Here is a 25,866-nt window from a genome sequence, read left to right as displayed (position 1 = left end):
AAAAGGCAGGATGCCAAGACATGGATTTCGAGCTCGCTTGCGCAGAGCCATGCAGCTTACCCGGGCGTCAACTAAATTGGTCCGCAGCACAAACAGCTTGAGGCTTTTACATGCCTGCCAAGACGCCATGACTGGAAGTTCCTTTAAATGCGACCACAGAGCGCTCGGATTTACCAAACTCGGAAAATCTCATGACCTTGGGCTGATTCAGGCCCATATGGATTTCAGGCTGTATTTCCAGCGCCAGGGTATATATACGTCATCGCTGTCCCGTAAAACGTCGTCTTGAGCTTACTTGCACGACATTCAATCTCATGATTTTAGTTTATACCTAAATTCATTCATGAATACGCGCGCGTACCGGCCAGAAAGCAATCATGGAAAAGGAAAACCTCAAGATGGCTGAGAACTCTCCCGAGGTTGAGCAGCAGCCAGTTGAGCAACCTCCATCCTATGATGCCACTCATCAACAAGAACCATCAGCACCTGAAGACTTACCCATTCTCATCCTCGACGACTGTCGCATCTATTCCGCATATGCTCCCTCTCGCACTCTATACGAGCTCAACAGTCCCCCGGCCTACAATACGACCGATGTCTATGGTATCGAAAAGATGCGATATCGCGTCGCCAACTCAGACTCGGAACCAAGTCTCAAGTCTCGTCTCGACCACATATACGACTTTAAAGCCGAATTTGTGAGCAAAGGCGAGTTTGGGGGCACGAACGGAAAGAATGTCGTTCTCGCGGGGCAGACGAGCCAGAAACGGACATTTCCCAAAGTTACAATGTCGCAGGGCTTGTCTACCAGTTCTTTCAAAGTCGAAGGACTCTTAAAGGCAGACACTGATCTACGAGGACGACTTAGCCGAGGGAAGGCAAACACGATCATCTGGAAGGATGGTCAAGGGAAGGTCATTGCTGAGGAAACACGCCCACAACGCGACAAGGAGGGTAAGATTGAGGAGCCGCCTCGACTTTCGATCAAAGCTACGGTTGAAGAGAAGCTGTTTGATCTGCTTGTCGCTTGCTGGTGCGCTCGCGTTTGGAGGGATTCTGTCAAAGACCTCCGTGAGCCTCTCACGTGGGAACAATGTTGGTATTCCGAGTGCATTGTGAAAACTCGTGCTAACCGTTTGTCACAGTCAAACGAATCGCTTCCACAAAGACCTCCGGGGGAACAGGCATCTATGGTGGCGGACGTACGGGGACCAGGTACTCATAGCTTAGCAGCCAGCTGGGCAGGAAGCGTTGAGCGGCGGTTGTGATTGGTGACTGACGGCACAAGAAATTCTTTCAGAGTTTGACCAGCCAAAGGCACTTCTTATGCTTTGAACCAAATAATAGACGTAGCAGTCGAATGGAAATGGCCTATTAATATCCGTTTGGTCCTTCAAAGGTGTTTGCTCCCGTTTTGACAGCCTTGCAAGGTGTCTCCGCAACCGAGAGGTGCTCATTTCGGCCACCAAGATGGTAGCGAAAGCAGCTTGTCGGTTGGAGAGGTTAGATCCGTTGGGCCGCTGGGAATTCAGCCGAGATGCTGATCAACAAAGAGATTGTTGAAACGATCCATCGCAGACTTGTCAGCCAGATCGACAGTACGTATCTACCATTCCGTTCCAAGTGCCGACGTAAGGCTGCGAGTTGCGTCTTGGTGAAGTATGCGCTCTCGTTGGCAGCCTGCAGGCCTACCGCCAGTCGTTTGCTCCCCCTACTGGAACCTGTCTTCACACCCAGCAGCCATTCACATTGTCCGTCACTTGTGATGGTTTCAGAATGTCTAAAAATAAGCGTGCATAATCCCCCGTCAAAGCTTGGGGCTGTCGCATAAAAAATGACGGATGACCAATATCGCTCTCAATGCCGTCACACTGCTCATTTCCACCACATCAGCCAAGAAGGCCGCTAGCGGCAGCTAGAAGCAATGTTTCAACAATCGACCTTCTTCCTTCAGCTGCCAAACACCCGCAGATGCCGAGATGATGCGCCCAGAATCAACACCATCGCCAGCCACCCCGTTCGTTAGACCTGTCTCGCCTCTCTCGTCAAGAGCGCATGGTCTGAACGTTCGGGCATTGCTCCCAATCTGAACCAGTCCGGTTTCCCCTTGGCGTAGTCTTGGTCGCTCTCACCGGAAAGGACCCCTTTTTAGCGTCGCATCGTGGCGTGAGCTAATTTACCCTGGTGCCTCAAATGGCCGTGCCGAGGGGATGGCCAAGGACCAGGGGGTAGCTTTTAGGCGAGATGAATAAAAGAAGCTCCTCCCCTCCCGGTGGTCAGGTCTCTTGTCAACTGGCCGAGTCTCTGGATAACTTCATTGTAGGCTTCCAGGGAGTCACATCGGAGGGCAAAGGGTCTATCATGGCTCCGACAAGTCGCATCGCCTTTGTGGCGATGTCATTCCTCCTTTCAGGACGTTTCGCAGCAGCTGGTGAGTTTGACTAACACGCTCTGTCTGTGTTGTCTCGGTTGACACGGTATCGACGCGTCTAGACTGCGATATTTCTGGCAACTATACTATTATCGATTCACCCGACGATACCAAGGGAGTTTCCTCTTGCACCGACATCGACGGCTCATTGTCTCTCCTTTTCGATAGCGACCCATCCGCCTGGCCATCCGACAAGGCCTCAGTCGATCTCGGCGACATCAGTTCCCTCACCGGTGACCTGGTCATCTACCCTCACAAGCATTCCAAGAAGACGGTGGTCACGGCATCCGACCTCAAGACTGTTGAAGGCGAGTTCTCGATATGGAACACGGGTGAGGGAAGCACAATCGACGAGTTCGACCTGTCTTTTAAGGCGTTGGAGGAGGTGGGCAAGAACTATGTCATTACTGGAGGATTCGCGAAGCTCTCGATTGAGCACGACAAGGACGTGACGGTGGGCTCTATGATGAGAGTCACCGACACTCAAGTGGAGGAGCTGGAGTTGAATGGGATTCACACCGTGGATGGCGACTTTTCCATCGATGCGAACGGCGACATGAAGGAGCTTGTGGCTGGCGCTCTTACAACAGCCAACAAGGGCTTTGCCATTTCGCAAAACTCTGTCCTAGAGAAGATTTCCTTCCCCAAGCTCAAGACCGTCAAGGGAGATATCACCATCTACAAGAACAGCGCGTTCACCAAGATTAGACTCTCGGCTCTTGAGTCTGCAGGAACCATTTCGGTCACTGCCAATGGAGACAAGCCCGTTGTCATGTTCCCCAGACTTTCGTCTCTCGGAAACGGCAACACCACGGCGGCTTCGACGTTTGAGGATGTGAGCAAGATTGGGTTTGCATCGTTGAGCAAGGTCAAGGGTTCTCTCACGTTCCAGTCAACAGCGCTCGAGGACCTCACGATTCCCCTCATCAAAAACCTCGAGGGCACCATCACCGTCGAGGATAACCCTTCCCTAACGACCTTTGCTCTTCCCAGAGTGACTTATGTGCAGGAGATGGACATCAGCGGCAACGATGAGCTCACCAACATTACGGCCAACGCTCTCAAATCTGCTGGCACCATCTCTATCAAGGGCCCCTTCACCAACGTTGAGTTCTTTAACCTGGAAAAGGTTGAGGGTGACTTCAAGGTTTCCGGCGACAAGTCCATGGATTGCAGCTGGTTTGATGCGAACATCAAGAAGATTGTCGAGGGAAAGTACTCATGCGTTGGAGACCACGAGAAGAAGGAGAGGAAGCCTAGTACCGGAGGCATTGAGGACACTGAGGGAAACCCAGAGGATTATATCAACAGCGAGGACAATGAGGACGACAGCGACGGAAGCAGCAGTGGAAGCGGAAGCGGAAGCGACAAGAGCTCGGGCAAGGAGGGATCCGACAGCAGCGAAGGAAGCTCCGGCAGCAAGGGCGGCCTCTCCACGGGCGCAAAGGCTGGCATCGCAGTCGGCGTCGTACTAGGAGTCCTCCTCGCCCTCGCCGTAGCCTTCTTCCTCTGGCGCCGACGACGAACATCCGAAGCGCAACCACGCCTCGGCAGCAGCTCCAGCAGCGCGACACGCACAAACCCTTTTGACGGACAACAGCTGGGCGTGCACACCAAGATCGAGGCCAACAACCCGAGCCCGTCTCCCAGCCTGGGCACGCTCAACTTTGGGCGCAACTCGCTCATCGAGTCCACAGGTGGTCTGTCCGATGCGTGGAAGACGATCCGACGGGTGAGCGACTCGTCGGGCGGGTCGACGACCAAGGAGGGGGCGAGCATCCTCAAGGAGTGAAAGCAAAGCGTTTTGTTTTGAAGTTTTACCAAGTGATACCAAAGTCAAGTCAAGCAAGAAAGTCATTACCTATACCTAGTTAGACGTGGGCAGGAAGCGAACTGCATCTCATAGTGTTAATTTCGTAATTTGGGGAACCATACGAGCAAGACAAGACGAGTCTGCTCTCTCCCGATTCATTTATCACACTCCTTATCACAACCTGTCTCTTCCTGCTCAACGAAAAAGAATGTCAGAGAACCGCTGAACCACTTAAAGCCCACCAGGCTAAGACACCCTTGTGGAGAATGGCCTGAAGATCCCCAACTACTGCCGCTCAATCACGGAGCTCACCACCATCGTCTCGAGCATCTTACAGGAAGATGCAGCCCCACAGTGTGATTACGAGAGGTGGTTCCTTGCTGCGTGCAACCCCCTCATCAGCCATCAAACAAACTTAACCGATCGACGCGCGGCGAAACGGTCGGTGAATTTCTCGAGACAAAAAGCTGTCCTTTCTCGACACATTCGTTAGATCTTTTTAACAGTTTCCTGTAACTCATCTTCCCTGAATTGACCTCCTCTTATGCCTTTTACCCCTCCAAGATGACGTCGTATCCTCGCCCAGACTTTGAACGCAACCCCCTTCGCTGGGAGACCCTCAACGGACAATGGGACTTTCTCTTTGACGACGCCGACACTGGTCTCGCAGAGAACTGGCAGCGCACTGGCCTTCCTGAAAGGGTCAGCGTCACCACCTCCAACACGCGCGAGAGCGCCTCGGCAGAGAGCGACAGCGTCGTCCAGAAGATCGTGGGCGACACCCAGGCCTTGATCCAGAACAATGTCTTTTCCGCCTCGTCTCAGACGACAAACTCCAAGACCAAGATCAAGGTCCCATACGTGTTCCAGTCTCCCGCCTCGGGCATCAATGAGCGAGGTGTTCATGAGGTTCTGTGGTACGAGCGTGCCATTCCTGACCTGCGGAGTACGCAGGAGAAGGAGCAGGGACATCGACTTGTCTTGAGATTTGGTGCTGTCGACTATGAGGCCACTGTCTGGCTGAATGGAGAGTACATTGGTGGTCATCGTGGTGGACATGTTCCCTTCGAGATTGACGCCACTGACGCTGTGAACGCTGCTGGACAGTCGTCCGCTCACCGTCTGACCATCCGCGTCTATGACTCGGCCTATGACTTGACACAGCCGCGAGGCAAGCAGTACTGGGGTGCCAAGCCCGAGAGTATCTTCTACACTCCCTCTGGTGGTATTTGGCAGTCAGTCTGGCTGGAGGTTGTTCCCTCGGCTCGCATCGCCGATAGTTCTTCTGGCACTGTCATCAAGTCCAACGACATCCATGGGGGTCAGCTCCGCAGTACCGTTGTTACCAAGGGCAGACGAGTTGGTAAGGGCTACAGCGTTGAGCTCGAGGCTAGCTTTGCTGGTGTTCCAGTGGCCAAGTCGGACAAGAAGGCTCTCCCCAGGGAGACCGACACTGTTGCTGTTGATTTGAGCGTGCGCCTATCTGAAGAGCAGAGGTCCAAGCTGCCTCAGTCTGTTCTACAAGATGCTCCTCTCGATAATGATTCCTGCTGGCGGGATGGTGTTGCTCTCTGGTCTCCTGAACACCCTCAGCTATACGACCTAGTCATTCGACTCTACGACAGCTCGGACAAGGTCATTGACGAAGTCAAGACCACCACTGGTATGCGGTCTATCGACTGGACCAAGGGTGATGGCCTCTGGCGACTCAACGACAAGCCTTACTTCCAGGCTCTATGCTTGGACCAGGGCTACTGGCCTGACACATTCATGACGCCCCCGACCCCGGAGAGCCTCAAGACGGACATTGAGCTCGCAAAGAAGATGGGTCTCAACGGTTGCAGAAAACACCAGAAGGTTGAGGATCCCCTCTTTTACTACTGGGCCGACAAGCTTGGCTACCTCGTCTGGGGTGAGATGGCCAACGCCTACCAGTTCAGCCAGGAGTACGTGGAGCGCTTCAACGCTGAGTGGACTGAGGCCGTGAAGCTGGTTATCAACCACCCATCTGTCGTGACGTGGACTCCTGTCAACGAGAGCTGGGGCTATGGTTCTCTCAAGGACAACGTTGATCAGCGCAACCACATCCGACAACTCTACTACCTGACCAAGTAAGAAGCCCAGGGCTATCATTAGAATTTTTCTTACACATAAACAGGAGTCTTGACAACACTCGAAGCATCAACGACAACTGCGGCTGGGAGCATGTCATCACTGACCTTACAACCTTCCACGACTACAGCGACGGCCCAGAGCTCGAAAAGACGTGCGCCAGCCTCGATCTCATCACTGGCCAAAAGGCCGGCCGAGACATGTTTGTGCCTGCAATCCCCGGCGTTGAAGAGGGTGCAAAGCACAAGCCCGGCGCACCAGTCATGAACACCGAGTTTGGCGGAGTCAACATTGCCCCGGCCAAGAAGGAAGACGGAGAGGAGAACCGCGACTGGGGATACACGACGGCGACTAACCCTGATGATCTGGTCAAGAGGATCGATAGGCTGGTCAGGGGTACGATCGAGGGAGGATACTGCTGCGCCTTTGTCTATACACAGCTGTGAGTACCTGTACCGAAAGTCGGTTATGTTTGGATTTACTAACCGTCTCAAGTGCCGATATCGAGCAAGAGGTCAACGGCCTATACACCTTCAACCGTGAGGAAAAGTTGGACTCGACCAAGGTCAAGGCGCTCATCACAGATGCGATCCAGACCTTTTACAACAGGGTCAACAAGGCTTGAGTGCTGGGCTCAGCAGGAGTAGATATGGGGTCGTAATGAGAGAAAGACCTCTGGTAACTACCAAAGCTAGCAGTTCTATGCCTAGAGCTGCCAATTGAATGAAGAGCCTTCGTCATCATACTTTCCGTTATGATTTTGGATCATGCTGTGTGTTTGCTCCACATGAGACAAGAGACATGTGCAAACGAATATGAAAATCTACTCACATCGAGTCTGCCTTATTGTTCAAGAAACAATTGGGAAGACCAACGCTCATCAAAGTATCCTCGCAGGCTCACCATGGGGGAAAGTTCGTTGGCTCAATAGGTAGTTTTATGTTTATAGCTTCCATGGGAGAGGATAAGAGGCAGCCATAGTAACCAACCACCCACTCACTCTCTTCACCCAAGATCCTTACTCCAGTATTAACTGCAAAGATTCTTATCATCATTGAAGTGAGGGTACTGGAACAACCTGTGCCTGAATACTCAGGTTAAGACGCATGAGATCCAGTTGCAAGCTGAAAGATAACCCAACCTGGTATTTCTAGGATTCGAACCAACAACTCGGACCTCAGCCCTTGAGAATAAAAGCCACTTCGAGACTCGTAGATGTGACAATAACAAAGAAATCTCCTGCTGTCCAACGCGGCAGCCATCACGCGTCGCTGGACGCCACCTCGCTAAGGTCTCAAAAGTGCATAGTGCAGGGGTGTAGCACACTGTACCCTCAGTCCACGGCAGCGCTGTTTGTATGACTGTTTGAGATTCATGAGCTCCATTACTTACAAGGTTACAGACAAATTAAGGCTAAATTTCTCGTCTGGTCTTCTCTTTCCATTCTCCTCGGGGCTCAATGTCAAGGTCCTCTCCGCGACCCCAACCAACCCCAAGCAGGCGAATAAAGGAATGTTTGCTTTTTACGCACGGTGCTACTTCTCGCGTAGCAAACAAGCAGGTTGTTTATCTACAATCCACCACAAAACAGCAGAACAATGTTACAAAGTCTAGTAAAAAGGTCAATGAGGCATCGCATAACCTCTCCATGGTTTCAGGCACGTCTACAACCCCAATACAAGCCGCCCATTGCCGTCAAACACTATCATGAGTTCATGACTGCGGGGAGAGCTGTATGAGTCACGTGATCTTGCATGAGATGATGTTCTCGCGAGCCCAGTCACACGCCCCATGATGATGCGTGGCTGGGGAATCGAGTCAACAACTTGTTCACCACCACCCGCCAGCCCGGCTTTTGCCCGCGGTTGGGATCTCCGTACACGCTGCTCTGCCATCTGCGATATCATACGCCCGAGAGGTCCAATTGAATGCCATAGACCTCCTCCCGCGACCATCTCGCGCCATGCCGACCACCAAACCCAACGCGCCGACCTCCGAGGCTGATGGTCCCCACGATAACATCGACACGATCCGCATCCCAGAGCCCCATGGGGCATATCTCCAGACCCGTGGCGCAAGAGCCGCTCGTCGCATATACAAGGCCATGGGTGTCTGGCCCTGGGACATAGTCCCCGAGGCGCCCCCCAAGATGTGGGCCATCAACCTGCTTGAGGACCTGGCGCTGGTCGCGGATCATGTCGCGAGGAATCCCGGAGACACCTTGGAGGATCTCCAGGGAGAGCTGCGAAAGTCCCTGGCGCGCGATCGGAAACCTTCCTATGCTGGTAAATTGATGGCACAGGATGTCCATGCAGCAAAGAAGCGTTTCGTGCGAACAATCCCACAATCGCCAACTCGAGATCTTCAAGATGATGGGACTGGCGATGACAGCGGCACCGTTGAGCGACGATCAGGACGACGACGAAGAACGACAAACTACAGCGCCCCAGACTCGCCCACCGATCCTTCTCGATCGCGTCGCCATACTTCCTCGGAGGAAAGCGAGGAGCACATGGCTTCATCCATTACTGTTGCCTCCGAGTTTCCTCCATCTCCGCCTCTTCCTCGCAGTGTCAGAACGCTCAAGCGACCAGCTACCACGATACCTAGTCCGATAGAGAAGCGCATCCGCCACAGCTCTCCAGAAGGCTCCCGCTTGTCTGCTGCGCAGAGTTTGATGATGTTCAGTTCTCCAATGGCTACTTACCAAATGGCTACATCTTTTGGCCCAAACGCTACAGTAAGTCCCTACTATAAATTGCTATCGCGACAATGCAGGTCACTAACATAGACAGTCTAATGCGACTCGGTCCCTCGATGCGAGCAATCTCTACGAGCCCCTCCAGTCTGCAACAAATGTCTACACCGCGGCCATCGATGGCTACGTCCGGTCAATACGCGCTAACCTCGTTGTTGCCCAAAAGGAGATATTTCCGCATCGGACCACACATCAGGAGGCCATGAGCAAGCTTCGCGCGGCTCAGGATCGGGTGCAGGATATACAGAACGACATCGCGGACTCGCAAGAGAAGCTACGCAGGCTCCTCGAGGAAACTGCTCAGCAAGACGCGATTGCACCCCAACTCCATGCCCTCCAGGAGAATAACATGTCTCTGCCGCCCGAGATTGCACAGGCAATACAGAGCTACGACTCACGGAGGGCAGCTAAGAACGAGGAGGTCAAGAAGCAAGAGGCGACAATAGGTGCACAGCAGGCAGAGCTAAAACGGGCGGCGGAGGATCTGGATGCAGCAGAGAAGAACTCCACGGGCCTGGAGACGGACATCCAGGATCTCCAGGCGGCCGTGACACGCGGCACTGAGGCAGCAAGACTGGCCAACATGTTTGGCGTCGTGGTCCAGCTGGGACCAGAGGGCCTGGCGGCCATTGAGCGGATATACCCCGAGATCGGTTCCCTGCTTGACTCGCTGCTCGCTTCAAAGAGCAACGGTCAGCAGCAGCAGAACCACCAGGTGCAGGAGATTATGGACAGGGAGCGGACTAATGGACTGTGAGAATTTGTGTTTGAGATCATGTGTATGCTTCAGGATTTTGTTGCCAGGCGAGCGAGGTTGGAAGAGGTTTCCATAGCGGGATTTGTATGTATCTGTAATCATGAATTTGTATGGGTTTGATCAATTTGGGCATCCGGGCCCAAGCTTTGCTAGTAGACAAGGTCTTTTAACTCGGATATGACTTGGTTAAGTCTTGCACAACTCAGATGAAATGAGCGGCCTAAAAGAAGTGCCAAACTCGAGCTCTGGGCTTGCAAAAGTGAGCTTTACTTGCTCTCATTCAGGGTAGTCATGAAGGACACGTCTGGAGCCGTGACCCACTCGCGCCGGCACGTATGAGCCTTGCTACTGGTGGTCCAAACATCCAATCACCACGGTTCCGTGGTCTAGATGGTTATGGCATCTCGTTAACACCGAGAAGGTCCCCGGTTCGATCCCGGGCGGAACCACCATTTTTTGCCCTTGCGGCCATTTCTTTTTACCCATGCCGACCATGAAAGAAGGGACGCACTTCAGCATCAACAACACAGAGAGGCACTCAACTTAAGAGACAGGTTTTTCTTGTTTTTGTAACCCCCCAGTTCTTATTGATCTGTACAACTTGTAGCTCTTACATGAAACTCATCCAATATCCCACTATCGAGATCCTCCAAAGTCCGTTGCCCTGTTGCGAAACCCTCGAAAATTCCTGACATCTTGTTTGCCCTGCCACACACGATTACATCTTTAATCTGCTGACTAACATTCACCTTCATAGTGGAACTCTAGTCGCCTCCCGCCCTCACGGAACATCCAACCAACACCATAACACTGCCTGAGATGTTCTACAAACTCTGTCCGTGGTCGAAGTCGAGAGGCCATCGCTCTAAATACCTCTTCTGGAACTATGTCGCGCGGTACAAAATCCTCCTGCACCGGACGTGGCAATATTCCGAGAAACTTCTTCCTCAGAAGATAATCGCAGCCTTGACATTCGCTCCCATACTCGAGGCCACAGCTGGTTAGAGAAGGCATTCGAATGGCCGCCATCCCGGGATATTTGTCGTGCAACTGGTAGTCGAATGGTAGTTTGGATAAGTCACAACCTGGTGGCTGCAAGGGGGCTTTGTGGAACTCCTCAAGAATCTTGAAGTCGTCGTCATCTATGTCGGAGCTCCGGGTTGGCATGAGCTTGGCCACATCCTCAGGAGAGCCATGTACGTCGATTGCCAACTGCAAGAGCTGTTTGACACTGACAAGCTGATGTGACTGACGGTGCTCGCGCTTAGCTTCGGGCCTCAACTGATAACGTCCAGGAATGCTTCGCATGATTGGTATTCTTTGTAGTTGTGTGCTGGTAAGGGAGAACCACTTCTTCGCAAAGGACACATCGGTCAAGTGGAAAGCGTAGTTCTTGTCAAGACAGTCGTGGCAGATTCTCTCACATGTTGGGAGGAAGAGAAAACCACCAAAGTCGAAGCAGGAGACGCATTTCTGTTCCGAGAGTACTTGTCGAACAAGAGCAGCCGAGTGGTGTTGGAGTAGGCGTGTTTTAGCCAGCGCAGCCAGGACTTTCGGGCAGTATTCCATCACATGACGATATAATCGAAATGCCTCTACAACTGCCTTTCCCCTGAGGGATGTCCGCAAGAGTCGAGAAAGAGACTGGAAGTCGATGAGCTTGAGTACCTCAAGGAGAATCTCTGCGGGTAGGAGATCGAGTAGACCAAGTGATGAGCTGTTCGAGGTTCGAGATATCGTTGAAAGCTTTGGTCTGGAGAGATGTCGAATCACTTTGTCGAACGCCAGCCTCGGGGAAGTAGTGAGCTTTTCGATGATCTCATCGGAGAACACGCTTCTGAGGATGACATTGTGGGAAGCCATCGACGCTGCTTCTAGGAAAATGAGAGACGGCGGCGGAGGTGGTTTTCCAGTGCCCTGAACCGGTTTGATATTTGAAAGGGCTGGAAAGAAATGGCAAGGAGGATACGCTGAGGAAGAACGAGAGACGCGTGATGGTAGAGGTGATGATTGGTGTTTTGATTCACCGGCGTTGTTTTGCCTAGACCCGGGCTTTTGGAAAGCGAAAGCCCAGCTACTATGCAAGGAACGGAGTTTGCCTGTTATGAAAAAGTGTGCGTACTGTAACAGAAGCCTACCGGTGTTTGTCACTGATTCACTGTCTATCAGCGCTTGACCTGATCTGTCTTTGACCTGCAAACATAACACTGTGAAGGGTCGTTATTTGCTGTATTGTGTAACTTCTAATGCCGCAATTATTTAATAAGAGAATCGCTGCCCCCTTTATGCAGATAATTTCGATGCAACTCGAGGCGGTCTCTCTTGCCACTGACTGTTGACCTAATTTCAATCTCTAACCACCACCTCACCTCTGTTTTCCTCCATCAACACTTCCTGGAACATGCCAGACTTTGACTGCTACTGCGCCTTTTGCGGCGTCGTTTTGAACGACAGTCCAGGGATCGGAAGCCGAGATCCAGAGGCTTTGAACAGACGTCGAGAAAGCGTGCGCGAGGGACTTCTTTTTTCAGACGACGGATCACCTGACTATTTGGAGCATTTCGATGAGGATCACCGGTATGATCCTGGCCTTGTAAGCCAGGAGAGCCTGGAATGGCTGGCCGACATATCATGCATCGGGTTCAATGAAGATGGTCTTGAAGAGGATAGGTGAGCCCAACCCCACTGCTGCTGGTGAGACGATTCTAACATGCGATTAGAAGCTTCTTCGCTAAAGCTGAGCCTTACGATGACTACGTAATTCTTGTTTGCGGCTGCATGAGCCACACCTAATCTCAACTTTTAGGGTCGATTGATTCTTCTTCTTGGCGATGGTGAGCCATGGCGATACGGACATCTAACAACCGTTGCTGACATGGATTCAAGATCCAAACCAACCAGAGGAAACAGCCCAAGACTGGCAAGTCCTCTAGACAGGCCTTAAACACCATGCTGACAACTCTTAGTTACTACCCGGTCGAGGACAATAGTTCACCCGTATTTCCTTTCCACAACGTTTGTTACGAAATCTTCGAGAGAGCCATGTTTTTCACCAAAGGCTCTTCAATGGTGGACGGGGACTTGCTGTATCATGTGATGGCCGGTCTATCAGACCAGTACATGGCACACCTCGAGGTTGACTATGGTCCCATGTACGGGATGGATCGGTGTTGGGTGTCCAGACCTGGGGAGGAGGTAAGACTAGAACACGTACGGACTTCAAGATCGATGCTGACAGTGTTGCCAGTTCTCTGTTACCAACCCCAACGACGTGGACGATTTCTAAGATTGCCTGCGCGAGAAGCTGGCATCGGGCAACTTCCAGCTCTCTCCCGGCGCCATACACCTGGGGCCTACTAGTCCCGATAGCGACCCCTTCTACAAACTATCCAACGAGCTCATCCGCAAAATCTCAAACCTGGTCCCGTACAACACGCTCCTATCTTTGAGGAGTGTCTCGAGGCCCTTCTACCACGATACCCGGAACAATACCTTCTGGAAATCGCGTATCGCTAGTGATATGCCCTGGCTCTGGGATCTGGGCGCGGCTGTGGATACTCCGACTACACAGATTGATTACATGAAGCTGTATGCTTGGCTTAAATCTGTGACGACGCCCGGTTTCGGAGTTGAACCGCCCTTCCTGGCTATCGCCAACAGGAGACGGATCTGGCAGCCCTGCAAGGAGATCGCACGCCACTGCAAAGAGGTCAGACGACCGTACTACGCAACGGGGCCAGAGCCCAAGATTGTTGAACAGGCTCGACGACGTATGTTGCTCAAGGTTGCCCCCATTCAAGCGCCGACAGAAGGCGGTATCAGCCCGACAATCAGGCCAAGAACCAGCTCGACAATTTGGCTTTATTCGTGGCAAGACTTGGAGAAGTCTCGATTCGGAGGCTCCTTTGTTGAAACCTTTTGGAACGAAGACGACCTCTTGACCGGGATTGGCGTCGTCTTTGGAGGCGGTCGGCGTATCCTTGGCACTGACACTGGCGAGAAGGAAGTGGCGCGCATAAGCGGCAACGACTGGATAAGCCAGATGACGCTTCGTATCGGAGACGACAAACGGTCGGAGAACACATCAGTTGGGATCAGAAGCATCGGTGTGAGTTCTGCCAGGCCGCAACAGGATGGCATATGTCGGACTAGGAAACTGCTAACTGTTGTCAGCTTCACTTTCGATCAGGAACCAGCTTCTTCGTTGGTAGACCCGACCTTAATCAGGTTACCAGACTTCTCTGTACTTCGAAAGACAACTGCCTCGTTGGCGTTGAGGGACATGTTGGCTCGGTACGTGTCGATAGTTTCACTGTGTGGACTCGACTGAATAACAAATAGGATGGCGTTATATCGCGACTCGGCATTCTGGAGGCGCCAATACCGGAGGCTAAGACTTGCTATGATGGGGACAAACTTGGACCTCTAGCGCAGAGGATTACATGGGCGCCAAACATGCATCAGCTGTGGGAGCGTGGCAACCTCAAGATATCTCCTATCTTTCCCTTTGGTTCCCTTTGGGTTGACTGAGACACACCTTGAAGAGAGCCTCGACGCTTACCAGATCCTTCCATGGGCAAAAGATAAGCTCGAGCTGAAAAAGCTTGTCCGGATCACTGCCAAAACACCCGGGAACGCCGTAGATGGGACAGGGAAACCCATTCTTGGCCTCAGGGCCGAATTCATCAACGTTATAGAGTGCGAGCGAGAGCGTTACGTCGGTCATGGGAAGGATTGGCCTGAAGATGAAATGGCGCATCTGGATTTAGATGGCGCAGGTGGAGAGATGATCGTCGAGATCGGAGTGCCCAAGTTTGGAACTCTGAAGGGACTCATGGTTAGTGCTGGCTGTTCACCATACTTGCGATGGAGTTGGCTGACCCGGACTCGCAGTTGAAAACAAACAGAGAGAGACTGGCAATCTTTGGTTAAGGAGAACCGGGATCAGAGAACTAGAGACTAGTGCGAGTCCCAGAGGGAGACTACCTCCAAGGCATCGCAGCAACGTTTGAGAACGACCCCAGCACTGGTGTAAGTCCAGGCCGAGACTTTTTTACTGTCCAAACCACCCACTCACTAACTCTGAACTTAGGCTCAAGGACCCATATCTTCCATCTTGCTGCTTCACGATCGTTTCTAACAGCGCTCCAAAGGTTCTGTACGGGGTTTGCCTCTAGATAGGGCAGACTGAGAACCCTGGCGGTGTATCTCTATTCTCGATCATCATGTCTATCTAGATGATGGGGCCTTTTTGACGAGTTGTTTTGTCCTTCATACCTCTGAAGAAGCCTCCCTGATGCATAGATATGGTCTGGTGTATGAACAGAACAAAAGCATTATCAATGTCCAGAGTTTTCCCATCCATTTTCCCTGTTCAACAACTACTCATTACTTCATGTGCCTTGGGTCAATAACCTGCTCGGCGAGATTCTGTCCATGTCATGCCTTTATGCACAGCAATCGAATCCAGCGGTATAGCCTCCGGTCCAACATCTTTCGCATAGACTGTCCTCTCCACCACGGTGCTTTGCTCGTTGATATAAGACTCGGGCCACAGAACAGGCTCCTCAGCTGAGTCGTTATCGTGCAGTCTCTTGAATGGTCCGTCTTTTGTCTGGATCTTGTTCTTGTTGGTCGACTTTGACCCTGTGCCGCCGATCGTCACAAGACCAGAAGAGGTATTTTCTCGTTCTTTCGAGGATCCGCCGATGAAGCGACCAAAGAGGAGGTGCATGACGGGTTGCATCGTCGGGAGGCTCGCGCATAGTAGTCCGATCGTTGGTTCGACTGTCGTCCATATCCAGCAGGGTCCGATGAGTTCTGGCGGGTGTTAGCGGGGCATAACAAGAAGGGAGTTGGTGTGCCGTTGCTCACGAGTAAAGTCTGCGTCAACTCCAGCATTGACGAGGTCAATGACGACCTTGAGACGAATACAGCTAATCACGACGACTCTATCGCGAGTCAGTATACAAAACCTTACCTGAAGACCAAGAGGTAGACGTACATCCCTCCAAGGAGAAAGATTCCGATGATGGCAAGCTTTTGCGACCGGCGAACCTGCAGCTTCGACACCTCGTACACAGGCAAGCAGAGAATCAAGGCATCGGTAATAATATTGGGAATGGAGTTTCAGAGAAAGAACTGGTTCTTATCCAGACAGTGTCCACCCTCCATGAAGGGGTGCCACGTCTTCTGGACGGGCACACACTGGAAGATGGATACAAAGATCACGGCTATCCACCAGGCAAAGGTCATGCCACCGAGGACGTATCCGCCGAACTTCATGAATCGGGTCGGGAAGATGCGGTAGTACATTAAGAGGATGGCTGCTTTGATGGTGCAGAGGACGGTACCGTAGGTGAATTCGCCGATGAAGAGGCACTGAAGATGTTTCTTAGAAGGGGTATTGATAGAGGAGGATGGGGTCACTCACCAGCATTGATCTACCAAAGATATCTTGATCCTCCATTAGCACAACGGCCAAGTGCCTCCCGACACCTCCATAATGAACAGCTAGCGACGTGGTCAGTCTTGTCTCCTCGCGTTGAGCCAACAAGGTACTCACCACAGATGCCCAAAATTGCCACAGACCAAAGCAGAGGCTGTCAAACATTAACAATAGAAAGGGCAAACACGCTGCTGGACGTACAAGCGATATCAATATCAGCCAGTCATCGATCCCAATATTGATCCGTTTCCTCCATCTCGACCAGAACCGAACAGCAACAATGATCGTCGCGACCGGAATCATGGCAGCGCAAACGCCCACCACCCTCGCCCCTTCATCGTACTCCAAGAACTCGGGCGGAAAATCGGAAGGACTCGTCATGATAGTTGTGAAAAGGATATGTGACGATGGAAAGCAAACTCCCAGAAACGCGTCGACCAAGACATTGGAAGAGCCGAACGTCTGGTTTCGTTACCACGGACTCGGATGCCCATCCCACGTCCAAGATCGAGTCTGTGCCCAATAGATGGGAAACCATCTCAAGGCACAGGCACCCCTTAACCGAGGGGGGAACCACTATGGGTCGAGTGCAAGGGGGTATTTGAGTTCAGCTGTAACCAGACCTTGCATATTGCAGAACCAACAACGCTTGGCAGAACCAACAACAATCAGGAACCGAATCCTTGGCACCCATTCCAAAGGTCCCACCTCTTGGATAGACGGGGGTTCGTCACAGCGGGAGGTTTTACCAGAAACGTGGTGAGCGGCGTCTCCTGGCGGGCCCGTGGGCAAGACACGGAAGGATTCGTCGTACGATGCCCTGTACTTGAGGCTATACCCGCTCCCATGTGGAACCTGCAGCACGAAATGTCAATGCTTGATCCTGAATCGGAACTGTTTCGGTGTTTTGAGGCTCATGCTGCCCGGATCGCCGGATATAACTACCCGCAGTGCGCCGCCACTGTCCACTTGGGTTCACAGTTACTTTTTTCTTCCCACTTCGGTTACATCCCGCAGATCATAAACAAGATGGGCTCGGTTACCGATAAACCTGTTTTCCTTGTCGTCACCGGAGCATGGCATCCACCCGTCTGCTACGATTCCCTCAAGAACGAGCTCAACCGCCTTGGCTACGAATGTGCAATTCCCCAGATGCCCTCGATGGGCTACGGAACACACGGAGTCACCTGGGAGGCCGATAAGGCAAAGGTGTTGGAGACGGCTGGCCCTTACTTTGATGAAGGCAGAGAAGTGGTCCTCGTCGGCCACTCGTACGGAGGCATCCCCGCCACGGTCGCCACAGAGGGACAGGGGGTCCACGAGCGAGCTGAGCGAGGGCTGAAGGGTGGATTCCGCTCCATCGTCTTTCTTGCGGCTTTTGCGGTTCCCGTCAAGGGTTGGGATTTGTTGACGACTTTTGGTGGAGCTTGGCCTGACTGGCAAAACACCCAAGAGGCTTACACGAAGGCAAGCATTCACGGCCATGTTTTCATCTGTTACTCTAACATGATTGTCACAGAACAAGCAGTCTACTATCAATGAAAAGGGCTTCCAGATGCTTTACAACGATACCACAGAAGAAGAAGCAAGAAAAGTGTACGCAAACTTGCTGCCGCACTCCCAAGACGCGTTCGAGACAGGCATCGATTTTATCGCGACCGACATAACCATCCCAAAGACTTATCTAATATGCGAGAACGACCTCATCTTCCCTCTGGCTCTTCAGGAGCAGCTAGTCAAGTTGACGCCGGGCATGAAGGAGAGGAGGATAGCGGCTGGCCACAGCCCGTTCCTGGGCAAGTCTCCCGAGACTTGCGAGATTCTTGTCGAAATTGCCGAGGGTCAGTAAGCTTTGGAACGCGTGCTTGAGTGGCACTGTATTAAGGGAAGCGACATGAGATGATATCACCATGAGGAAGTGTCCCGTCGAGGCTAGATATTGACTAGATCTAGGTAGGCATTGATAGATTACGCATGTTCGTGAGATACAAACACAAGCACACGGTTTTAGGCAAACGCTCTGGCATCTTTTGTTCTTGGAAACACATGTAGTTGAGCAATGGCACGGAACAATACGGTCAAACAAGAAGAGAGAAGCCTTGTTGGTATTGAACTCCAGACCACCATTGGCATCCGAGTTCAGTGCGAATAGCTCCAAGATCGGAGAGCAGCTTTGCGAATTGTTTCGCTTCACTTGCCATATAGAGACTATTGGGATAACACCAAAGACTACGGGTGACAAAGAAGTTTTCGTTTTTGTCCGGATACCCGCACTTGAATTGACATTTGAGCATAAGTTTGCAGCTTTGCAAAATGGAAACAATGGCAGTTTGTATTCAAGTTCTACCACAATAGTTCTGCAAACACGCTATCAAGTCCTTGGCCGCTCGTTATGCACATATGCTCTCTTCTCGTGACATGCTCAATCAATCGATGTTTCATCAGTACACTGGCCACTCATCAGACCAGGCATCACTGCCTGAAGATCCCGTTTCTGGCTCCTCGGACTCAGAGTAGGTGCTGGACATTGATTGTTCCTTTTCCCCGGAACTCTCCTCGTCGACGTCTGTGCTATGAAGATCCTGCCAGTACTCCTGTCGCATGCGAGAAAGACGCCTCAAGTCCCCTGACGCGCCGAGGTAGCCTACTTTGACGTTGGGGACACCCCAATTTCGGACTGACTGGCGCAAGTCTTCGTCTCGGCCTTCCTGAAGGCGCTCCTCAAACTCGTCGCCCACCCATGTCGAAAAGCCTGCCCAGGCGGCTGCGTAGGGTTCAATCAGATTTGATCCGACAATGAACTTGCTGAGATCTCTCAATGAAGAGATTTTCTAGACTTCTTCAAGGTGGTAATCCGCAGCGTCGCAGTCGATCCATTCCAAGGGTTGTGTTTCGGCTCCAGGACCAAAGATGCCATTGGCTATGAACAGTTGTTCAACGTGAGGCATGACACGCAGAGCTCCCATTATTTTTATCAACAGGCCAGGGGAAGAAGATTCCATCATGTCGAGTACTCGGTCGAAAGGGAGGACAAGTCGTCTGACGTTGAGTAGATCTAAAGGCATAAACTGCGTCAGGTTGTATGGGAGGGCTAACAGCATATCGTCGAAGTAGCGGCCTTGGGCGTCAATTATATACCTCTGGAATTGGATTATATCGGGATCTCTGAGAAAAAGCGTATCGCGTTGAAAGTTGAACCAAGTCTGGGCTTCGGAGGTGCGTGTTGAGAAAGCGAGTTCGTATCCGAGTCGCCTCAAGCGGTTTCGAGAGTCTCGGCACGTGTGTAGGAGAGGCGGTATTGGAGCTTTGGAGTAAAGACTCGAGCTTCGACATAGATTCCATGCGATCTCAGGTCGATGAGCAAGCCAGACGGGATCGAGGCGAGGGCAACTTTGTGATGGCTTCCATGGATCAGGCTGAGCAGGCGACTGGCTGATTGGTTCATGGGGTTCCAGGATCTGCGGATTCCATCCTGGTAGCTCCAAGACGTAAGGGCGCCAGTAAGGAGCAAAGTATGCCAGAGAAGGATGTATGAAAGGTCGTTTGCCCGTGAATTGGAGCTGGTATAGAAATGCGAGCACGTCAGGGGAAGAGACCTGAGGGCTCTCCTCGATTCTGACGATACGTGGAGGGGTCGCAAGAAGGTAAATCTCGTCTCGGATATAGTCGGGGAGGCTGAAATATGTATGAAAAGTATCTCGACTCATTGTTATTGGATTTTTGTTGGAGGCCATGATGGTGGTACGGAGATGAACGAGCTGCGAGTCTCGGCGAGAAGCAGGTTGGGTTTCATGACCGCTACCTCGGTTGGCGTTCTTTCCAAAACTGAGGGTTTTTTTCACAAAAGCCGTTTGAGAGATCGTCGAGAAGTTTAGGGGAAGGTTGAATGGGAAAGGAGGGGGAAGTAGCGCCTATTAAGGAAGAAGGAAGTTACTGTGGCAGTTGGTAACATATAAGAGCTGGCTTTGGATAACTCTGAATTGCACTCAAAGAAGTGATGAAAAGCTGTTAGAGATGAATCAGGCAGACATATATACTGAGAAACTGTCACCAAGTATGCAATAGACATTGCAATGAGCATTAGCTTGTTGGTGACTTAGTGATTGATGGTGACACTTCCTTCACATCATCAGAGAGTGCCAGGCACAGGAGCAATGAGAGCAGTTTCAAGCGCGATTAGAACATTCCATGGAGCCCCGGCTTGTGTCTGTAACACGTTGCTTTGTAGAAGCAGTGCATGTAGGACAATCAGCAACATATTTATCTCTTTCAATAATGGTATCTCTCGAACAATACGCTATAGTGATTCAGTAATTGCACACCTGACCTTGGCATCCACACCCTCTAACTAGAGCTCTTCTCTTGCATCTCGCCCGTCGTATCATCAGTAGCCCTGCCTCCCTCGCCGCTCAGAACCTTGACTCCAGGCTCAAAGGACTCGCTTCTGTTGATGGGGGGTCCCTTGAAGTGCTTTCGAGCATAGGCAAAGTACCAGATAAAGGCGATGGCGGCAAACCCGGCCCAGACGACGGAAGCATAGTTCATGGTGCCTGCATCGACGGGAAGCGACACGGGCATGCAGAAGATGACGACGGAGAAGACGATCCAGACGACGCAGATTCCGTTGATAATTGGGCCAAACTTTCCAAGAGGGTAGGGCGAATGCTGGACGATCTTTCGTCGGCGGATGAGGTTGACCAGGACGGGGACACCGTATGAGGTGGACAAGCAAATGGTGGCAACGCCAGTGAAGGAGTTGAAGGCAGCCGAAGAGCCAAAGTAGATGCAGCCGAGAATGCAATCGACGACAGTGGATAAGACGAGCGCCCAGACAGGCATGTCAAGTTTGTGGTTGACACGAGACCACAGCTTGTATCCTGGAATAGCGCCATCACGGGCAAAGGCGTAGGTGCAGCGGGAAGCGGCAGTGAGGGCTCCGATACCGGCGAACATGAGGATTCCGAGGATAAGGAAGAGAAGACCGAAGCCGCCAGCGGCAGAACCTGTCACGACCTTGAACAAGGTGCCAATGGGCTGCGAGTTGGCCACAGCAAGAAGCATCTGGACGTCGGGGAGGACAAAGAGAATGGGCACCAGGTAGATGACGCCAGTGACACCGGCGGCGGCGACGGAGAGGACGATGGCCTTGGGGACTTCACGCTCGGGGTTCTGGACCTCCTCACACATGGCGGCAACCATACCATAGCCAGTAAGGACATAGGCACCTATCCACGTTAGTACTGGAAGTGAATATGGGTGTTAATGTTTTTACCTTGCAACAGACCAACAAAGAACGACCATCCCGAGGGCCAACCACTCGCCGAGGCATCATAATGGCCGAAGACAAACTCACCAGACCGGCGAGTATCAGCCATGGTCAACAAGGTGACGATGATGATAATGACACTCGCGCCAGTCCAGTAAATGCAGACCTTGTTGATAAGATCCAGGTATCGAGAGCCAAAGGCATTCACCAACGCACACACGAGCATAACAGCCCAGAAGCACAGCACCGTCTGCCACTCATTGGCCACAAAATCCTCATTAAAGATGGTGATGGCGCTAAGGATGAGTTGCGCTCCCGAGAAGTTGATGGACAAGGTGACAGTCCAGTTGCCGACAAGAGTGAGCCAACCATCGACGAAGCTGACCAGGGGCGCATAACGTTCCGTACTGAGCATAGCACTCCAATAATACACGCCTCCGGATGTGGGGAAGACGGCGCAGATCTCGGCGAGTGAGGCGGCGATGCATAGCGAGATGAGCGACACGAGGACCCAGCCCCAGATGACGGTGACGGCCTGGCCGTTGGTCAGGGTGATGTACATTGTCGTCGAGAGACCGAACGGCACGGCCATGATGGCGAATGAGAGGCCCAGGACGCTGAGCATGCTCAGGTTCCGCGGCAGCTCGGCCTTGTAGCCCAGGCGGGCGAGCGCCTGGTCGGCGTCGTTGCTCGTGCCGTGCTCCATTGGCGACGCGACGAGATTTTGCTGTCACGTGATGGTGAGAATCTGTAGATGGCACGCTGGCCCTGGCAGGGAGAGTGTGATCGCAGTTGAGAAACGACAAGGAAGGTCGTGGGGTATCACAAACAAACAAGAAACAGAAGATGGGAAAGGAGGTTTAAGTTATGTCAAGGAGAAAGAGGAGACCCTTTCGCGAAATCAAGGCAGGCCTGGACACGACACGAACGGCCCGTCGCTGAGCTGAGGCCCAGTCGGCAAGGTTCACGGTGTGGAGGAGGGGCTCCCATGCTCCGCTCCTCCACGATTTATCTCGTGCCTGATCAGGCTAGAAGGTCCGGGGTACACGACAGGAGGCTTGGCCTTTGGGGTTCGCATGTGTCTGCTGAAGCATCGCGGCTATGATTCCGCGCGGTCCGCCGACGACCAAGACCGCGCTGTCTTGGCCAACACATAGAGTCCCTGGAAGCGCTGCCTTCTTTTCCTTCTCGAATATCGTCCTTGGCACTTGGCAGCCACAGTCTCCCGCTATCGCGCCCTCCCTGGACAGATCATGTCCCTTTACGAGATTACGAGGTCCACCTGATAAGCGTTCCCCGGACGCTCAAGCATCGATACAGGTATTTATTGATAATGGGCTCCACTGAAGGAGATAACCGCGCACCGCGGGCGGAATTGACCTTTGCCACACGCGTCGAGGGGCCGAGGCCGCACAAGGCACGTTTGGTGAAGAAATAATGAGACACGAAGAACGAAGCTGTCTAACTTACCTCAAAGGCCACTCTTTTGTATTCTAATTACTAGTAAAATAATTACAAAATAATGCCAAGGTATATTTGTAAATACACATTTATATCTGTATATTTCATCTTATCTGATTTGATTCAATCCTTATTGCTATCCATATCCTCAGCGGAGGTCTAGCCAACAATCGATCCCCCGCGCGCCCACACCAGCACAGGCGCTCCTCACTTGGTGGAGGTTGTCTGACAGCAATTACCACTTGCCTATTCAAGGATCATGCCTTGGGTCGCATGACTCGTATGACTCCTGTCATGACTTCCATTTCCCCGCTGGCGTGGTTGAGATATTGGGGCTATCTTCTGTTCTCCATGATCTGAGTCACAACCGTCATACAGAGTTTCAGGTGACGAAATAGTCTCACTCTGGGTTGCAAACGTCGATATGTAATTTAATTTTCGGTTTGCATCTTGGGTTTAACGTTCCACTTGCCTTTTCTCGTGGCTTTCTGGATATCCATCGCATCGAAGTCACCAGGTCTTGACTTAACCTATACTCCTCTCGTGACGTCATCACGCGCCGAGGCGCACATTGACAGCCAGGTGGCCTAGAACAGGAAAATGAAAGTGAAAGTGCAGGCATGGAAACAGAAATCTGAAAGAAGAAGCAAAGAGAGAACCAGGAGATGATGCATGATTATCTTTGACCCTAACATTGTGTCGAAAGCAGCAGATGCAAACCCTGTTCCGCCGTTTGAGCTGGCACTCAGTTTGGAGAAGAGGAAATTGACTGCACAAACGAAAGAAGATTTATTAGTTAACAGGCAATATAGAAGTATTTATAATCCAGTCCTCGTATTTCTCCTACCACCCTCCACCTGGTTGTTTTTCGGCTTTGATCCGAAAAATAACAGTCACTGTAACACCAGTCGGGAGTGTTACCAACAGTCCAACACCCACTCGCATGCCCTCCTCCCCCTGCTTTCAATCCCTGTCAACTACCCAAGAGATATCCTGCATGAACTTGTTCTAGGATGTTCGGCAGTCGCCATAAGTGCCGATCAAACAACGCCTGCCTCTTGTTGTCTGACCAATCTCTCTGAAGCCCTGTTCATCTCAACGTCTGCGCCTCCAACCTTGATCTGCGATAGTGGCAGCGCATCCTTGCTAAACCATCCTCCAGCGATAATGACCAAAACAATGCACAGTTGTGTTCCGAACATCAGCACCAGCCTTGTGGCGAAGCTTCCGGTGACTGGATCCAAACTTGGGATGCGGTTGAAGGCGTACGTGATACTGTAGCTCAGACGGATCAGCTGAAGAACGATTCCAGGTCCAGCAGCCATCACGAGTGCCTTGGAGGCCTTGTAGTTGACCTCTTGTCTGGCTGAGAGAACTCGCTTCGTCGCGGGCCACAACCAGAACAAGACCACGACCATGACTAAAAACATGAGCATGTTGCCAATCTTGTTGAGGTTCTCGTTCTTCACGCCGCCGGGGGCATCGTCGTCCGGCTTTCCTGCGTATGCTGCCATGCCGATACCGACCGTGTTACCGAGATGGGTGACACCGAGCATTATCTTCCGACCCCAGCGTTTGGAGTGAGACGGGATAATGTTGACACTATTGTTGAATGTTAGTACGCTGTAACTGGGCTGCTTGATGAATATTCCTCACGCTTCGTAGATCATGCCGATCAGAGTCAGCGACAAGCATACAATGCCTCCAGCATTGGTCATCATGGTGATGGTAGTTGGCTCTTCGGGATCGTTTTTACGGATGATGAGATACGCATCCGACGCAAAGCGAAGACCAAAGTAGGACACGAATATGGGCCAGCAGATGATACCAGGCTTTCCATGCTTGTAGGTGATGTATACGCTAGGGAGAAGGAGGACACCGAAAATGCCCAAAGCTGCATAGGCCAGATTCAGGCTGTTGGTTGACGGGAGGTTGTTTGTAGTGGCCATGGCTGAGTTTGAAGCCAAAGAATGGGTTGTTAACACAAGGGAATAATGAAGATGAGGACTGTGGAGAGTGCTTGGTCAGGATTTGTCGATGGTGATGAGAGTGAGGTTGGGACAGAAGGGAACTCCCACGGCAATTATATATGACTCTTGGCAAGGCATGAAGATCGTCAGGGAATGTGCCGATGCAACGATGAAGCTTTGAAGCTATTAGCTATCGAGAATAGTATCTTGATGGCCGCGCACTTCGAATCAGCCTTGTGGGCCTGGAACAACATGGTCTCCCAAGTTTTGGCAGGTCTTGGAAGGAAGCTATTCCCAAATCGATCAAACAGGGCAATGTATCTGGGATAGCTGACGAGGCTCAAACGACATAAAACACCAAGACGTCGTTGCTTTACGCGTCAAAGAGGCTTTCCCTGCTTGATGGAAGCACCGGTGCGGCCGTTTCAACATGTCATCGGAACAACGGCAACCGTTGACATGGGGAGATATAAGACAAACAGGGGAAATATTCGCCTACATCAACTTAACCTTCTGAGCTAAAATTCATGCGGTTGCAAATTGAGACACGCCATAGGTCAATTCGGAGCGGCCCGCGAGACCGAGACCGAGACCGAGCTGTCACAGCCCCGGATCCCCGGCAGTGCTGACAGAGCCCTATGCAAGCGAGTTAAAGATAGCCTTGCCCCAGAAGCTTAACTTGTCGCGTGCAGGGTGTAATGATTTTTCGGACAGAGGTGACGTTGCGCTTGCGTGGCCGACAGGGTCCTTTTGTAACAGGGTCAAATTGTCTTAAAAGACGAGACATCCGGGCCAGCCGATCTTGCTTTCTTTTTTATATGCGAGACCTCAGGATGTGAGCTACGACTTT

At 51.9% G+C, this 25,866-nt stretch overlaps 9 protein-coding genes and 1 non-coding gene across 10 annotated transcripts; 7 read left to right on the top strand and 3 right to left on the bottom strand.

Annotated features, from left to right (window-relative positions):
• Nucleotides 1-377: 377 nt before the first annotated feature.
• On the top strand, nucleotides 378-1,225 carry LRP88_01149 (uncharacterized protein; the record flags this gene model as incomplete). Its single annotated transcript, XM_083237844.1, has 2 exons — nucleotides 378-1,095; nucleotides 1,146-1,225. The coding sequence occupies 2 exons, from the start codon at nucleotides 378-380 to the stop codon at nucleotides 1,223-1,225; spliced, it is 798 nt and encodes a 265-aa protein (XP_083106349.1).
• Nucleotides 1,226-2,361: 1,136 nt separating this feature from the next.
• LRP88_01148 (uncharacterized protein) lies at nucleotides 2,362-4,223 on the top strand (the record flags this gene model as incomplete). The annotated part of the gene is made up of 2 exons (XM_083237843.1): nucleotides 2,362-2,431; nucleotides 2,494-4,223. The coding sequence occupies 2 exons, from the start codon at nucleotides 2,362-2,364 to the stop codon at nucleotides 4,221-4,223; spliced, it is 1,800 nt and encodes a 599-aa protein (XP_083106348.1).
• Nucleotides 4,224-4,808: 585 nt separating this feature from the next.
• On the top strand, nucleotides 4,809-6,981 carry LRP88_01147 (glycoside hydrolase superfamily; the record flags this gene model as incomplete). The annotated part of the gene is made up of 3 exons (XM_083237842.1): nucleotides 4,809-6,355; nucleotides 6,406-6,798; nucleotides 6,852-6,981. The coding sequence occupies 3 exons, from the start codon at nucleotides 4,809-4,811 to the stop codon at nucleotides 6,979-6,981; spliced, it is 2,070 nt and encodes a 689-aa protein (XP_083106347.1).
• Nucleotides 6,982-8,319: 1,338 nt separating this feature from the next.
• LRP88_01146 (uncharacterized protein) lies at nucleotides 8,320-9,871 on the top strand (the record flags this gene model as incomplete). Its single annotated transcript, XM_083237841.1, has 2 exons — nucleotides 8,320-9,096; nucleotides 9,152-9,871. 2 exons carry the CDS (start codon nucleotides 8,320-8,322, stop codon nucleotides 9,869-9,871), a joined length of 1,497 nt encoding a protein of 498 aa, XP_083106346.1.
• Nucleotides 9,872-10,246: 375 nt separating this feature from the next.
• Nucleotides 10,247-10,320, top strand: LRP88_01145. Its single transcript has one exon. It is a non-coding gene; the product is annotated as a tRNA-Val (tRNA).
• A 1,952-nt stretch (nucleotides 10,321-12,272) lies between these two features.
• LRP88_01144 (uncharacterized protein) lies at nucleotides 12,273-15,011 on the top strand (the record flags this gene model as incomplete). Its single annotated transcript, XM_083237840.1, has 8 exons — nucleotides 12,273-12,541; nucleotides 12,592-12,637; nucleotides 12,758-13,040; nucleotides 13,159-13,979; nucleotides 14,045-14,164; nucleotides 14,418-14,708; nucleotides 14,828-14,902; nucleotides 14,964-15,011. 8 exons carry the CDS (start codon nucleotides 12,273-12,275, stop codon nucleotides 15,009-15,011), a joined length of 1,953 nt encoding a protein of 650 aa, XP_083106345.1.
• Nucleotides 15,012-15,278: 267 nt separating this feature from the next.
• LRP88_01143 (uncharacterized protein) lies at nucleotides 15,279-16,700 on the bottom strand (the record flags this gene model as incomplete). The annotated part of the gene is made up of 6 exons (XM_083237839.1): nucleotides 15,279-15,691; nucleotides 15,746-15,822; nucleotides 16,014-16,252; nucleotides 16,305-16,384; nucleotides 16,437-16,473; nucleotides 16,521-16,700. 6 exons carry the CDS (start codon nucleotides 16,698-16,700, stop codon nucleotides 15,279-15,281), a joined length of 1,026 nt encoding a protein of 341 aa, XP_083106344.1.
• Nucleotides 16,701-17,348: 648 nt separating this feature from the next.
• On the top strand, nucleotides 17,349-18,168 carry LRP88_01142 (alpha/beta hydrolase; the record flags this gene model as incomplete). Its single annotated transcript, XM_083237838.1, has 2 exons — nucleotides 17,349-17,708; nucleotides 17,839-18,168. 2 exons carry the CDS (start codon nucleotides 17,349-17,351, stop codon nucleotides 18,166-18,168), a joined length of 690 nt encoding a protein of 229 aa, XP_083106343.1.
• Nucleotides 18,169-20,663: 2,495 nt separating this feature from the next.
• On the bottom strand, nucleotides 20,664-22,291 carry LRP88_01141 (amino acid/polyamine transporter I; the record flags this gene model as incomplete). Its single annotated transcript, XM_083237837.1, has 2 exons — nucleotides 20,664-21,544; nucleotides 21,592-22,291. 2 exons carry the CDS (start codon nucleotides 22,289-22,291, stop codon nucleotides 20,664-20,666), a joined length of 1,581 nt encoding a protein of 526 aa, XP_083106342.1.
• A 1,795-nt stretch (nucleotides 22,292-24,086) lies between these two features.
• Nucleotides 24,087-24,995, bottom strand: LRP88_01140 (uncharacterized protein; the record flags this gene model as incomplete). Its single annotated transcript, XM_083237836.1, has 2 exons — nucleotides 24,087-24,648; nucleotides 24,703-24,995. The coding sequence occupies 2 exons, from the start codon at nucleotides 24,993-24,995 to the stop codon at nucleotides 24,087-24,089; spliced, it is 855 nt and encodes a 284-aa protein (XP_083106341.1).
• Between the last annotated feature and the right edge of the window lie 871 nt (nucleotides 24,996-25,866).

Source organism: Fusarium phalaenopsidis (assembly GCF_050370095.1).
Source record: "Fusarium phalaenopsidis strain FUZ10S chromosome Unknown contig_32278, whole genome shotgun sequence".
NCBI classification, from domain to species: Eukaryota; Fungi; Ascomycota; class Sordariomycetes; order Hypocreales; family Nectriaceae; genus Fusarium; species Fusarium phalaenopsidis.
This window is presented reverse-complemented; position numbering and strand designations above follow the sequence as displayed.